The 15878-nt window shown below is 51.1% G+C and overlaps 1 protein-coding gene across 1 annotated transcript in view; it reads left to right on the top strand.

Moving 5' to 3' along the window:
- The window catches only part of ABCF3 (ATP binding cassette subfamily F member 3), an 87995-nt gene that overhangs the window by 39171 nt on the left and 32946 nt on the right, over positions 1–15878 (top strand). The window contains exons 5-6 of the mRNA XM_075340364.1: positions 11741–11838; positions 12879–13001. Coding sequence (XP_075196479.1) covers positions 11741–11838; positions 12879–13001 — 221 coding nt within the window. The remainder of the gene's footprint in view (positions 1–11740; positions 11839–12878; positions 13002–15878) is intronic.

Genomic DNA, 15878 nt, shown 5'->3' with positions numbered 1-15878 from the left:
ACCTGTACCTCTTGTGCGGCTATGTTACCTGCAGGTTCCACCTACCCTCATTGTGTGCAATGCTCGGCCCCTGTGACACTCACTCAGCCGGAGCCTCAGGCACTGGTGGGACCCTCGGCCCAGGTAGAACCACCGGCTTCCACTGTCCAGGTGGCAGGGACAGAGTTTGCAGGGTTGGCTGAGAAACTTTCTGAGTCACTTTCACAATCCATGGCTCAGTCTATGGACAGATGGTCTGCTAAGATACTAGAAGCTTTGCAGTCCAGACTGGTAACACAGGCCCCGGGCACTGTTGAATCATTGCCCCCAGGCCCCCCTCGGTCGGCGCAGCAAAGTGCTCCTGGGGTGACTCCTAGGTCCCACGGTGAGGACTCCGACACGGACCGCAGTCCCAGACCGGCTAAGCGGGCTCGCTGGGAACTTCCCTCGACTTCATCACACTGCTCAGGGTCTCAGCATGAGGACTCTCTGGAGGATGAAGCGGAGGTCGCAGATCAGGGCTCTGATCCTGACGTTGCTCTCAATCTTGATACACCTGAAGGGGACGCCATAGTAAATGACCTTATCGCGTCCATCAACCAGGTGCTAGAACTTTCTCCTCCAACTCCACCGATAGAGGAGTCAGCTTCACAGCAGGAGAAACGCCAATTTAGGTTTCCCAAACGTACACGGAGTGCGTTTTTCGATCACTCCAACTTCAGAGATGCGGTCCAGAAGCACCGAGCATTTCCGGACAAGCGCTTTACTAAGCGCCTTAATGACACACGTTACCCCTTCCCCCCTGACGTAGTTAAGGGTTGGGCTCAGTGTCCCAAGGTGGATCCTCCAGTCTCTAGACTGGCGGCTAGATCCATAGTAGCAGTGGCAGATGGTTCATCGCTCAAGGATGCCACTGACAGGCAAATAGAGCTCCTGATGAAATCCATCTATGAAGCCATAGGCGCGTCTTTTGCTCCGGCATTCGCAGCCGTGTGGGCACTCCAAGCTATCTCAGCTTGTCTGTCTGAGATTAATGCAGTCACACGTGCCTCTACTCCGCAGGTTGTGTCTTTAACCTCTCAGGCGTCGGCTTTTTCGTCCTACGCCATGAACGCCGTCCTGGACTCTGCGAGCCGTACAGCGGTAGCATCCGCCAATTCAGTGGCAGTCCGCAGGGCCATGTGGCTACGCGAGTGGAAGGCAGATTCTGCTTCCAAGAAGTTCTTAACCGGTTTGCCATTTTCTGGCGACCGTCTGTTTGGCGAGCAATTGGATGAAATTATTAAACAATCCAAGGGAAAGGACTCGTCCTTACCGCAGTCCAAACCAAACAGACCTCAACAACGAAAGATAGGACCGAGGTTTCGGTCCTTTCGGCCCTCAGCCAGGTCCCAATTCTCTACGTCCAACAGGCAACAGAAGGGCCAGAGGAACTCTGATTCATGGCGGTCTAAGTCACGTCCTAAAAAGACCGCCGGAGGAACCGCCACCAAGGCGGCCTCCTCATGACTTTCGGCCTCCCCAAACCGCATCCTCGGTCGGTGGCAGGCTCTCCCGCTTTTGCGACGCCTGGTTGCTACACGTCCAAGACCGATGGGTGAGAGACATTCTGTCTCACGGTTACAGGATAGAGCTCAGCTCTCGTCCTCCGACTCGTTTCTTCAGAACATCTCCGCCCCCCGAGCGAGCCGATGCACTTTTTCAGGTGGTGGACACTCTGAAGGCAGAAGGAGTGGTGATCCCCGTTCCCCTTCAAGAATGTGGTCGCGGTTTTTACTCCAACTTGTTTGTGGTGCCAAAAAAGGACGGATCATTCCGTCCCGTTCTGGACCTCAAACTGCTCAACAGACACGTGAAAACCAGACGGTTCCGGATGGAATCTCTCCGCTTCGTCATCGCCTCGATGTCCCAAGGAGACTTCCTAGCATCAATCGACATCAGGGATGCTTATCTCCACGTGCCGATTGCACCAGAGCATCAGCGCTTCCTGCGTTTCGCCATCGGAGACGAACACCTTCAGTTCGTGGCTCTGCCTTTCGGCCTGGCGACAGCCCCACGGGTCTTCACCAAGGTCATGGCAACAGTGGTGGCGGTCCTACACTCTCAGGGACACTCGGTGATCCCTTACTTAGACGATCTTCTAGTCAAGGCACCCTCCCGGGTGGCATGCCAACACAGCCTGAACACTGCTCTGGAGACTCTCCAGAGGTTCGGGTGGATCATCAATTTCCCAAAGTCAAAATTGACTCCGACCCAATCGCTAACTTACCTCGGGATGGAGTTTCATACTCTCTCAGCGATAGTGAAGCTACCGCTGGACAAACAGCGTTCACTACAGACAGGGGTGCAATCTCTCCTTCGAGCCCAGTCACACCCCTTGAGGCGCCTCATGCACTTCCTAGGGAAGATGGTGGCAGCTATGGAGGCAGTTCCATTTGCGCAGTTTCATCTGCGTCCACTCCAATGGGACATTCTCCGCAAATGGGACAGGAGGTCGACGTCCCTCGACAGGAACGTCTCCCTTTCTCGGGCAGCCAAAACCTCTCTTCAGTGGTGGCTTCTTCCCACTTCTTTGTCGAAGGGAAAATCCTTCCTGCCCCCATCCTGGGCTGTGGTCACGACGGACGCGAGTCTGTCAGGGTGGGGAGCGGTCTTCCTCCACCACAGGGCTCAGGGAACCTGGACTCAGGCAGAGTCCTCCCTTCAGATCAATGTTCTGGAGATAAGGGCAGTGTATCTAGCCCTAAAGGCGTTCCAGCTGTGGCTGGAGGACAGGCAGATCTGAATTCAGTCGGACAACGCCACGGCGGTGGCGTACATCAACCACCAAGGCGGCACACGCAGTCGTCAAGCCTTCCAAGAAGTTCGGAGGATTCTGCTGTGGGCGGAAGCCACAGCCTCCACCATCTCCGCAGTTCACATCCCGGGCGTAGAAAACTGGGAAGCAGACTTTCTCAGTCGCCAGGGAATGGACGCAGGGGAATAGTCTCTTCACCCGGACGTGTTTCAAGAGATCTGTTGCCGCTGGGGAACGCCGGACGTCGACCTATTGCGTCCCGGCACAACAACAAAGTCCCGGCATTCATGGCACGGTCTCAAGATCAGAGCTCTGGCGGCAGACGCATTAGTTCAGGATTGGTCGCAGTTTCGACTGCCTTACGTATTTCCTCCTCTGGCACTGCTGCCCAGAGTGTTACGCAAGATCAGGTCCGACTGCCGCCGCGCCATCCTCATCGCCCCAGACTGGCCGAGGAGGTCGTGGTACCCGGATCTGTGGCATCTCACGGTGGGTCAACCGTGGGCACTACCAGACCGACCAGACTTGCTGTCTCAAGGGCCATTTTTCCATCTGAATTCTGCGGCCCTCAACCTGACTGTGTGGCCATTGAGTCCTGGCTACTAGCGTCCTCAGGCTTATCTCAAGATGTCATTGCCACTATGAGACAGGCCAGGAAACCAACGTCCGCCAAGATCTACCACAGGACGTGGAGGATCTTCTTATCCTGGTGCTCTGCTCAGGGTTTTACTCCCTGGCCGTTTGCCTTGCCCACTTTTCTGTCTTTCCTTCAATCCGGAATGGACAAGGGTTTGTCTCTCGGCTCTCTCAAGGGACAAGTATCGGCGCTTTCCGTGTTTTTTCAAAAGCGTCTAGCCAGGCTTCCGCAGGTACGCACGTTCCTGCAGGGGGTTTGCCACATAGTCCCACCTTACAAGCGTCCACTAGAACCCTGGGATCTTAACAGGGTGCTAACGGCTCTTCAGAAACCACCTTTCGAGCCGATGAGGGATGTTTCTCTTTCACGCCTTTCGCAGAAGGTGGTCTTCCTAGTGGCAGTCACATCACTTCGGAGAGTGTCTGAGCTAGCAGCGCTGTCATGCAAAGCCCCCTTCCTGGTGTTTCACCAGGATAAGGTGGTTCTGCGTCCGGTCCCGGAATTTCTCCCTAAGGTGGTATCCCCTTTTCATCTCAATCAGGATATCTCCTTACCTTCTTTTTGTCCTAATCCAGTTCACCAATGTGAAAAGGATTTGCACTTGTTAGATCTCGTGAGAGCACTCAGGCTCTACATTTCTCGCACGGCGCCCCTGCGCCGTTCTGATGCGCTCTTTGTCCTTGTCGCTGGCCAGCGTAAGGGGTCGCAGGCTTCCAAGTCAACCTTGGCTCGGTGGATCAAGGAACCGATTCTTGAAGCCTACCGTTCGTCTGGGCTTCCGGTTCCTTCAGGGCTGAACGCCCATTCTACCAGAGCCGTAGGTGCGTCCTGGGTATTGCGGCACCAGGCTACGGCTCAGCAGGTGTGTCAGGCGGCTACCTGGTCGAGTCTACACACTTTCACGAAACACTATCAGGTGCATGCCTATGCTTCGGCAGATGCCAGCCTAGGTAGGCGAGTCCTTCAGGCGGCGGTTGCCCACCTGTAAGAGGGAGCCGTTGTCGGCTCTTTTTATTGGGGTATTCTTTTACCCACCCAGGGACTGCTTTTGGACGTCCCAATTGTCTGGGTCTCCCAATGGAGTGACAAAGAAGAAGGGAATTTTGTTTACTTACCGTAAATTCCTTTTCTTCTAGCTCCTATTGGGAGACCCAGCACCCGCCCCTGTTCCCTTCGGGCTGTTGTTCTTTTGTGTACACATGTTGTTCATGTTGAATTGTTCTTTGGTTCATGGTTTTAGTTCTCCGAACATCCTTCGGATTGAGTTTACCTTAGACCAATTTATAAGTTTCCTCCTTCCTGCTTTGGCACCAAAACTGATGGGCCCGTGATGCACGGGAGGGTGTATAGGCAGAGGGGAGGGGTTACACTTTTTAAAGTGTAATACTTTGTGTGGCCTCCGGAGGCAGAAGCTATACACCCAATTGTCTGGGTCTCCCAATAGGAGCTAGAAGAAAAGGAATTTACGGTAAGTAAACAAAATTCCCTTCTTCGAGCCACTGCGGGATGTCTCCCATTCACGTCTTTCGCAGAAGGTGGTCTTTCTAGTGGCAGTCACATCGCTCCGTAGAGTGTCGGAGTTGGCAGCGCTGTCATGCAAAGCCCCCTTCCTGGTTTTTCACCAGGATAAGGTGGTGCTGCGTCCGGTCCCGGAATTTCTCCCTAAGGTGGTATCCCCTTTTCATCTCAATCAGGATATCTCCTTACCTTCTTTTTGTCCTCATCCAGTTCACCAATGTGAAAAGGAGTTGCATTTGTTAGATCTAGTGAGAGCACTCCGGCTCTACATTTCTCGCACGGCGCCCCTGCGCCGTTCTGATGCGCTCTTTGTCCTTGTCGCTGGCCAGCGTAAGGGGTCGCAGGCTTCCAAGTCAACCTTGGCTCGGTGGATCAAGGAACCGATTCTTGAAGCCTACCGTTCTTCTGGGCTTCCGATTCCTGCAGGGCTGAAAGCCCATTCTACCAGAGCCGTGGGTGCATCCTGGGCATTGCGGCACCAAGCTACGGCTCAGCAGGTGTGTCAGGCGGCTACCTGGTCGAGTCTGCACACTTTCACGAAACACTATCAGGTGCATACCTATGCTTCGTCAGATGCCAGCCTAGGTAGGCGAGTCCTTCAGGCGGCGGTTGCTCACCTGTAAGAGGGAGCCGTTGTCGGCTCTTTTTATTGGGGTATTCTTTTACCCACCCAGGGACTGCTTTTGGATGTCCCAATTGTCTGGGTCTCCCAATGGAGCGACAAAGAAGGGAATTTTGTTTACTTACCGTAAATTCCTTTTCTTCTAGCTCCTATTGGGAGACCCAGCACCCGCCCCTGTTCCCTTCGGGCTGTTGTTCTTTTGTGTACACATGTTGTTCATGTTGAATTGTTCTTTTGGTTCATGGTTTCAGTTCTCCGAACATCCTTCGGATTGAATTTACCTTAGACCAATTTATAACTTTCCTCCTTCCTGCTTTTGCACCAAAACTGAGGAGCCCGTGATGCACGGGAGGGTGTATAGGCAGAGGGGAGGGGTTACACTTTTTAAAGTGTAATACTTTGTGTGGCCTCCGGAGGCAGAAGCTATACACCCCAATTGTCTGGGTCTCCCAATAGGAGCTAGAAGAAAAGGAATTTACGGTAAGTAAACAAAATTCCCTTCTTACCGGTGGCGGGGGAAGGGCCCAGAGCTCAAGAACTCGCACTGTTTATTTGCTCTGCTTATTTGCTGTAGCTGCGTGCTCTGATTGCAGGAAAGCCGCAGAGATGATCCAACAACGACAAGCTGTGTGCTGACTGGAGGGAGGGGGAGAAAAACTGTCACAAAAGCTCCCTTCCCGCTGTTTTTTGCTACCGACAGCAGGGGGGCACACTGTCTTCTTCTTGGCGCTCTTTTAGCGCTAAGCCCCGCCCCCCCAGGAAAGCGTGCGAAGTTCTCCACAGAGCTTACTCCTTCCTGAGGACGCAGGGCCATTGGCTAATTCTGGTGAGGTACCTGCTTCACTTGTAGCTCTGTTGAGCATTGCTCCCCCTCCTGGCATACTCCCTATTAGGAACATGCAGAATTCTAAGGATACGAAGAGATTATTCAGCCTGCACTGCCTGCCACGCTGAGCAACCTCTTCTCTCTGTGAGTCCTGTGCCCCTATAGCCCCCCAAGACCCCCCCGCCACCACCGCCGCAACCGTCAGCCCAGAGCCTAGGGCTCCCAGCCCACCGGAATGGGCACAGATTCTGTCCCAATCCATGGAAAAACTGTCACAGAGCCTGGTGCTGGCTATGCATTGTCGTCCTCCACACCCTTCTGGGTCCCTGGACGGAACGCAGCCTGAGGATACCCCTATGGAGGATCCTTCTGAGGTAATCCGGGCACATGCTTCACCGGTTGCAGGGATCAGGAAAAGGGCACACGGCCAGGTGTCTCCAGCACTCTCTCATGGCCCCCATGGCTCTCCCTCGGGAGCACACTGGGCAGGCTCTCCCACACGCTCCACGACTTCTGAAGAGCTGGAGGAGGGAGAATGCTGTTTGTACCAGGAGGATTCCTTGGTTTCATCCTCCCCAGATGATCAAACTGCAATAGACTCCCTTATAGCAGCAGTCAACCAAACTCTGCATGTGGAGGATCCCCCATCCACTACCACTGACCATTCGGGACACCCCCCCCCCTCCCCGGTCTCCTGCCTTGCCACAAAGACGCTCCTGTCTTTACCCGATGGTTCCTCCATCAAGGACCCGACAGACAGACAGGTGGAGCACCTCGCCCGTTCTGCTTTTGAGGCTTCGGGTTCTTCCCTCTCGCCCTCCTTTGCCTCTGTGTGGGTCGCAAAGGCGATCTCGGTCTGGGCAGAATCCCTTAACACTTCGCTTGAGGAATCCCAGTTCACTCATACCTTCACAGAGGTAACAGCCCAAATTGCCGCTGCGGTGGAGTACCTCATGCAGGCCTCCATGGACGCTGCTACCTGCGCAGCGTTTGCCGTTTCAAATACCATAGCCATCCGTAGAGCTCTCTGGCTCTGACAATGGCGAGCGGACTCTGCCTCCAAGAAGTCTCTCACGGGCCTTCCCTTTTTTCCAGACCGATTGTTTGGCGAACGTCTGGTCAAGCTCATTTCTGACGCCACGGGAGGAAAGAGTACCTCCCTCCCCCAGCTGAAGTCCAGGACGACCTTCACCAGACGTCCACAGTCCTCGTTCCGTTCCTTCGGAACTCATTGGTTGGTCGACATCCCGTGCTGTCCCCGCCACCAGCCGCGAACTACGCAGTAACCGACCTCAGCTCTCCCCAAAACCCACTTCGTCATGGCAGCCTAGACCGAAACAGTCCAGGACTAAGGAGACTCAGCCACGACGTTTTTTCCCCCCCTCATGACTCCTTCGGCGCCCCGGAAGACACACTCATTGTAGGAGGTCGACTGCGGCTCTTTCAACACATCTGGGCTGTCGCCTCAGACGACAAGTGGGTGCGAGACCTTGTGTCTTCCGGTTACCAGGACCCGACCCCCGAGTCGGTTCTTTCTCTCAAACCCCCCAATGACTCGAAAACGACGCAAAGCTTTTTTCTCAGCAATCCACTCGCTCCAAACAGCAGGAGTGATAATACCTGTCCCGGACGACGAGAAGTTCAGGGGTTTTTATTCCAACCTCTTTGTGGTCCCCAAAGAGGATAGGTCAGTTCGACCCATCCTGGACCTCAAACACCTGAACAAACATATGCACGTACGGAGATTCAGAATGGAGTCCCTAAGGTCCATTATTGCATCCATGGTTGAAGGGGAATTCCTCGCCTCCATAGACATCAGACGCGTACCTGCACATACCCATCGCCCCAGATTACCAAAAGTTTCTCCGCTTCGCAGTTCAGGACTCCCACTTTCAATTCGTAGCTCTACTCTTCGGCCTTGCCACCGCACCAAGGGTCATCACTAAAGTCATGGCGGCCGCCATGAGCGTCCTTCACGCCAGGGGAGTAGTCGTTCTCCCTTACTTGGACGACTTCCTCATCAAGGCCCCCTCCTTCCGCGACTGCTCAACCAGCCTACAGATCACTGTGGACACCCTATCCCGCTTAGGGTGGCTAGTGAATCTAGACAAATCATCCCCGATCCCATCACGATGCATGACCTTCCTGGGCATGTCCCTGGACACCCGTCAGGGCTTGTTGTATCTCCCTCTGTACAAGGCGATCGCTCTTCAACGAGCGGTACGCTGCCTTCTACGTCCTCCGTCTCGCTCCATTCGAGTCAGCATGAAGGTGCTCGGCAGGATGGTGGCGGCTATGGAAGCAGTACCCTTTGCTCAACTGCACCTCCGCCCACTGCAGCTAGCCCTTCTAGCAGCCTGGGACAAGAGCCCCTTCTCCCCGGACAGACATCTTCACCTGACGCCTTCAGTCAGGTACGCACTCCGCTGGTAGCTTCGATCCTCATCCCTATTGAAGGGGAGATCTTTTCTCCCAGTGAACTGACTGGTCCTGACCACGGACGCCAGCCTCCTAGGCTGGGGAGCAGTGTACCGGCACCACACTGCTCAAGGGCGTTGGACGCCCCAGGAGTATTCCCTACCTATAAACATCCTGGAAATCTGCGCGATCTTCCTCGCGCTCAGGGCGTTCTGCCCTCTGCTAGCGGGTCATCAGGTTCGAGTCCAATCGGACAATGCGACAGCTGTAGCCTACATCAATCGGCAGGGGGACACCTGCAGCAAGACAGCTTATCTCGAGGCCCACAGGATCCTCAGCTGGGCCGAATCGACAGGGTCAGTATTATCAGCGGTACACATATCGGGAATAGAGAACTGGGCAGCAGACTTTCTAAGTCGCCAAGGCCTGGCCACCGTAGAGTGGTCTCTCCACCCAGAAGTGTTCCTACACATCTGCACTCGCTGGGGTACACCAGACGTGGATCTAATGGCCTCAAGGTTGAACGCAAAGGTACCCGCGTTCATAGTCAGGTCACGCGACCCGCAGTCCATCGGCGCGGATGCTCTAGTCTGCTCCTGGCACCACTTCCGCCTGCCTTACATATTTCCACCTCTACCTCTGCTGCCGCGGGTAATCAGGAAAATCAAGGCAGAGGGAGTCCCGGTGATACTGATAGCACTGGACTGGCCCAGGTGCGCCTGGTACGCCGAATTAGTACAAATGCTTGTAGACGTACTGTGGCGCCTTCCAGACATCCCAGACTTGCTGCCCAAGGGCCCATTTCCCATCAGAACTCCAGAGCCCTGAAGCTGACGGCATGGCCATTGAGACCTGGGTATTGACAAGAGCAGGATTCTCCCCCGCGGTTATCTCCACCATGATCAGCGCCCGAAAGTCTGCTTCATCCCGTATTTACCACCGTACGTGAAAAATCTTCCTTTCATGGTGCAGGGAAACTAACGTCCATCCTCTGCCTCTGGCCATCCCCAGAATTCTCAATTTTCTGCAGGTTGGCTCTCAGTTCCCTTAAAGGGCAGGTCTCAGCGCTCTCAATCTTCTACCAATGCCGCCTGGCTCAAAAAACGCAGGTCAAGACCTTCCTCCAGGGCGTTTCCCATCTAGTTCTCACGTACAAACGGCCGCTGGACCCATGGGACCTCAATCTCGTTCTGGACGGTCTCCAGAGGTCTCCCTTTGAACCGCTCAAGGAATCCTCCCTTGCTCTTCTGTCCTGGAAGGTAACGTTCCTGGTGGCAATTACGTCCATCAAATGGGTTTCGGAGCTAGCAGCACTCTCTTGCCGCGAATTTTTTCTGATTTTTCACCAGGACAAGGTGGTTCTGCACCCTCTTCCGGATTTTCTTCCAAAGATTCCTACCCTGTTTCATTTGAACGAGGACATTGTTCTGCCTTCCTTTTGTCCACACCCAGTTCATAGGGTGGAAAGGTCTCTGCATTCGTTAGACCTCGTCAGAGCTCTCAGATAGTACATTTCCAGGACAGCCCCCTTTAGGAAAACGGACTCTTTGTTCGTCATTCCTGAGGGGCTTAAGAAGGGACAGGCAGCTTCAAAGGCGACTCTGGCTTGCTGGATTCGCTCTGCGATCCAGGAAGTCTACCGCTTGCAACTAAAGCCCATTCCTAGTGGGCTATGGGCTCATTCCACGCGAGCAGTTTGCGCTTCGTGGTCCATTCGGCATCAGGCTTCAGTAGAACAGGTGTGTAAAGCTGCAACCTGGTCTAGCCTACATACGTTTTCAAAGCATTACAGAGTCCATACCCAGGTTTCAGCTGAGGTAAATCTGGGTAGGAAAATTCTGCAAACGGCAGTAGAGCACCTTGTGTGGTCTTTCTTTTATTTTTCCCACCCATGGACTGCTTTAGGACGTCCCATGGTCCTGTGTCCCCCAATGAGGCGTCAGAGAAAAACGGATTTTTGTGTACTCACCGTAAAATCTTTTTCTCTTAGCCATCATTGGGGGACACAGCACCCACCCTGTTGCCCTGTGGGGCCTTGGTTCTCTCAGGACCTTATTTGGTTATGACTCTTCTTTTCTCATGTTCCTCTGTTGAGAAGTTTTTACTGGTTTTTCTCCTACTGCTTGTGTACTAAAACTGAGGTTGCCTGGCCCAGCCAGGGGGTGTATACTGCAGAGGAGGAGCTATGCTTTTGCATCTACTTAGTGTCCTCCTATGGATAGGCAGCATAACACCCATGGTCCTGTGTCCCCCAATGATGGCTAAGAGAAAACGATTTTACGGTGGGTACACAAAAATCCGTTTATTTGATAGCAGTAAACTATATAACATGCATGAAAAATGACAGTGCTAGCAGCAACATGTGTAAAGTGCCTGAACTAGCAGTTAGTACCTATGAGGTTGAATGGAGGTAGGCCATACCTGCAGGTAGAAATAGATGTGATAAAAAACTAAGACTGCATGAGGAGCCCAGAAAGTGTCAATGCCAGCAGCAATATATGTAAAGTGTAGATAGAAGTTGTCTATATATGATTGAAATGCGTAATCCTCGAACCAGTAAAATCTTCAGTGCTTTTGAATTTTTGGAGAAAAAAGAAGCTATAGCCATCCGGATTTGCAGTCGTTCATTCTGTATCAGACTTCATAATGGCAGCAATGTGTAGCATCTGTGTCCCGTATGGCAGCGTCTTTCAGAACCTCATGTGAAGGTTTTCTCTTTGAACTCATTGAGCATCACATCCGCTCCTGTTAATCTTGATGACATCTAGTTTTCCCTGTACTGATTTGCCATTGAAGCGCAGTAAATCATTTCACTGACCATGGTTGGAAAGTCATTCTGATTCAGAGCCTGCATATGTTTTTATGTATGCATGAGCGTGTGACTGTTTTTTGTTTGTCTTTTTTTTTTTTCTTCCCTAAATAAAATAATTATTTTATCCCCAGACTGTTGATGTAAGGAAGTTGGAAAAAGCAGAAGCAAAATTAAAAGCGAAACAGGAAAAGCGATCTGAGCGGGAGATACAGAAAACTGGTGGGAATGTGTAAGTGTAAAGGTGTCAGTGGCTCATATACAATGTGTCCACGCATATCCTGTTTACTGCCATTAACTTCAGAACGGCGTCAGCTATTGGAATAGAAGTGGTGTCTAGGTATAGTAAAGTAGCCATGCGCTACGCAATGAAACCACCTATAGCGCCACCTGGTGGAAAACAAGGGAGTTATCATTTTTATCTCGAAAACAGAACGAGATAAAGAGTGAATTAAAAAAATTGTAGGGCATCATCAATTCAATACGAATCGACACCTTGCATACAGAAATGCTATGATATGAAACCTATGATATATAAACCTCTGCCAGAAATATTTTATTTTGTAATAGCAGTGTCTTTCTGTTTCATTGAAGCAGCAATGCCATCTGCAATTAAACATTCTCTTTGGGTCAGGCAAAACAGCAAGTTCTTCCACTCCTATTATGAAAATGCTAGAAGTTAAAAGCTTTTAAGTTTTTAGTCACTGTAAGTGGTTGATGGAACAATTTCCTTCAATACAGCTACCGGTGTCCATTTCAGCTCAAGCAATCATTCAATCATTAAAAAGGTACTGCCCCACCGAGTGGCTTGATCTACAATTGCCCCTTTCCCTGCAAAATCAAATTAATGTTAGGGGTTCTGGCAAGAATACTAGCAGTTCTGAGATGAGTGCAGGCATTAATTCCTTCCTTGCCTTTTTCCTCTGATCTGTAGTAGAGGAGCTTCACTACTCATGTACATAAAGTGCAGCACAGATTCATCTCAACTAAAAGCCTAGGTCTTAAAATCAGGAATACAACAGACATTTATAGGACATTTCATATCTTTCCCAAATTCTTGTGAGAATATATTCAGCACATACTGCATTGAACTACTGTGTCCAATTTATTATATATTGTCAGTCCCTTTTTTCCCAACGCCACCAAAATGGACACAGACTCCTCAGCATTGCAGACAAACAGACCGGGGCAGGAGCAGAGAGCCAGCTCTGGACCAGGGAAGACTAACCAATGCTCTTTTCTTTCTTTTTTTTTTCCTCTTAATGGATACAGTGTAATGGAGGAAGCTTCAGCAAGTCAAGCTGCCAGCAAGAAGGAGAATAGGATAGAATCCAGTGGCAAGAACAAATCATATGACATCAGAATTGACAACTTTGATGTGTCGTTTGGAGAGAGGTGAGTGTACAAATATTTTGTATTCTCATTGCCATGGGATAGTATGCACCTCAAGTTTCCATAGCTCGCAACCTTTGTTGTTGTTTTGTTTTTTTCTTTTTATAATATAAGCAGTGCATTTATGTGGCATAAATTAAATCTGCAGTTTGTTTACTTTTAGCATTTCTTTCCTGTAGCTTGTTTAGTTTACAATACACCACAAAGCTGCTTGATTCTTTTTAGTTTTAAACCTGACAGCCAGCTAGCTCCTTGTCTGTGAAATCTTCAGAATCTAAACGCTGATCTCTGCTCAAATCTAATAAACACGATTTGAGCTTAGATGAGAACTTGGGAGAGTAGAGAGATGGTCTAAGCAGATGTGTTGGAGTGGAGTTCCTGAACGCCATCCCTCTGTTTTATCCCTTTCCTGACCTCCTGTGGACCAAAACACTTCTCAAAGGGAATCTGTGAGGTCCCGTATGCCTCACAACCCAGCAGCATGAATACCAAATTCCCTCCCAAAGCAGCCCTGTATAACGCTGTACACTGATATGAATGGTTAAAAAGACGACTTATAAAACCTCGCTGTTCCTTTGCTAATTAGATCTGTGACTAGTCGCAGGGGCTTTAGTTCCCCCGACTAGTAAACCCTTTCTCAATGTTATCACGCCCCTGTGGGTATGATAACATGATTTCCATTAACAGACATATGCACCAGCTCCTGGAAATCTTACGCATGTGCATGGCTCATTTCGGACACGTCAGTGCACCACAGAAGCAGGGTGGATGCTTCCCGGTCAGTTTTCTCCCAGTGCCCATCTCTGCTGGCTCAGAGCGTTCAAGGACTGCTCATGCCAGCGAGTTTGCTGCTTTATTTGACCCCATGTCACCAGAGCAGCTCTTCTAGTCTCATCTGTTGATAGAGCATCACAGCTTTAAGTGCCTACTTAACGTTTAGGAATGTCTCTTGAGTCCCACCCATGTACTTCTCCCCTATCCACAGTATGATGCCTCCATGGCTCACTTATATGCAGTGTACTGCCAGCACAGCTCCCCTATACACAGTATGATGATCTTATAACTTACCGTAGAGTATAATTCTTCCACTGCACTCCTACGCACAGTATGAACGTCTCGCTACTCCCTCAAACCCATTATCGTGGCTTCACAGCTCCCCAAACGCAGCAGGTTGTGCTCACGCCTTCCGTATACACACTGCTCTCTTTTACATAGTATAATGCCCCTCTCACTGTATAGTCTCCCCTACAATTAAAATAATGAACAATACAATGAAAATAAATAATGCGCATCATATACTCACCTAATACTGGGTCTTTGACATTCGTCCAGTGTGTCATCCTGCCATTCTTTTGGCCACAAGCCTGAGGCTATGTTTACACACTGCATCTTTTTTTCTGAGTGCATCTTGACTGCATCTTTTTCCTGTGGTCACAGAAAATGCAGCTCGTAGCCCAAAAAACGCATGACACTTCTGCTGGGTTTTTGTTAATGCGTTTTTTAAAGGAGAAACAAAATGATGGGATAGGAAAATTGATAGATAGGTACATGGATAAAAAAAATACATAGAATAGATAGAAAGAACAATAATAAGAATAATAGATAAGAAAGAATAGAACATGTAGAATAGATAATAGAAATAACAGAATAGCTTGATAGAGAGAGAGCTAGCTTAGCCAGCTGTGGTTTGGTTTTTTTTTTAATTTTTTTTTTTTTGTTAAATTTTCATATCCAATTTTGCTGATTGTGTGGCTCACTTCAGTCGCTGCCTGATTTGAGGTCAGTGATGTCGGACTCCAGCTGTCACTGCAAATCGGGTCACGACGGAAGTGAGCTGTGGGATGTCACTCGGGTGATTTGCTGTCACAGGTGGAGGACTCTAGCTGTGGCCACGGGTAACCTGAGTGACGTCACCGCTCATTGCGTGGCTCACTTCAATTGCTGCGTGGAGCTCACAGCGGGCAGTCTTATTCTATGGCGCTCGCTGTGAACTTCCGGTATGTAGCAGTACTGGAAGCGTCATGGGACCTCGTGTGGATTACGTCGGACCTGGACTGGTGTTTGGGGGGTTAATAAAGTGGTGAAAGAGGGTGTTTTTTCTTTGTCGCTCCATTGGGAGACCCAGACAATTGGGTGTATAGCTTCTGCCTCCGGAGGCCACACAAAGTATTACACTTTAAAAAAGTGTAACCCCTCCCCTCTGCCTATACACCCTCCCGTGCATCACGGGCCCATCAGTTTTTTGCTTTGTGTTGAAGGAGGCACACATCCACGCAAGCTCCACATTTTAGTCAGCAGCAGCTGCTGACTTTATCGGATGGAAGAAAAGAGGGCCCCTAACAGGGCTCCCGGCATGCTCCCTTCTCACCCCACTCTGGTCGGCGGTGCTGTTAAGGTCGAGGTACCCATTGCGGGTACAAAGGCTGGAGCCACATGCCGTTATCCTTCCCCATCCCTTAGGGGCTCTGGGAGAAGTGGGATCCTAACCGGTCACCATGCACTGGGACCGGGCTCCCTCCGCAGCCCCTGGGGGAATCTGTCGGACAGGAGACCGGGTATCATCAGGGACAGGCCCTGCTTCTCTGAGGTACTCTGTGTCCCCTTGGGGACGGCGCATAGAGCGCCTGTGTAACAGACGCTGCAGCGGCTGCTGTGTGTTTTGTGTCGCCGGGACTACCGCGCCGACCGCGCCTGTTTGCCGGCCGCGTTACTAAATTTAGTCCCCGGCTTCTGCGGCCTAGTACCGCATACTCCCGCCCCCGGGCCTGCCAGTCAGGGGGAAGGGCGGGACGCTAGACTGGACGTCAGCGGTGAGGGCTGGAGCATACTTAGGTATCCTCCTCCCCCCTCACTGAGCACTGTGGGGCACCAGATTCCCGC

Source organism: Anomaloglossus baeobatrachus, chromosome 3 (genome assembly GCF_048569485.1).
Source record: "Anomaloglossus baeobatrachus isolate aAnoBae1 chromosome 3, aAnoBae1.hap1, whole genome shotgun sequence".
NCBI classification, from domain to species: domain Eukaryota; kingdom Metazoa; phylum Chordata; class Amphibia; order Anura; family Aromobatidae; genus Anomaloglossus; species Anomaloglossus baeobatrachus.
The sequence above is the reverse complement of the archived record's forward strand: the minus strand, read 5'-3'. Positions and strand labels throughout refer to the sequence as shown.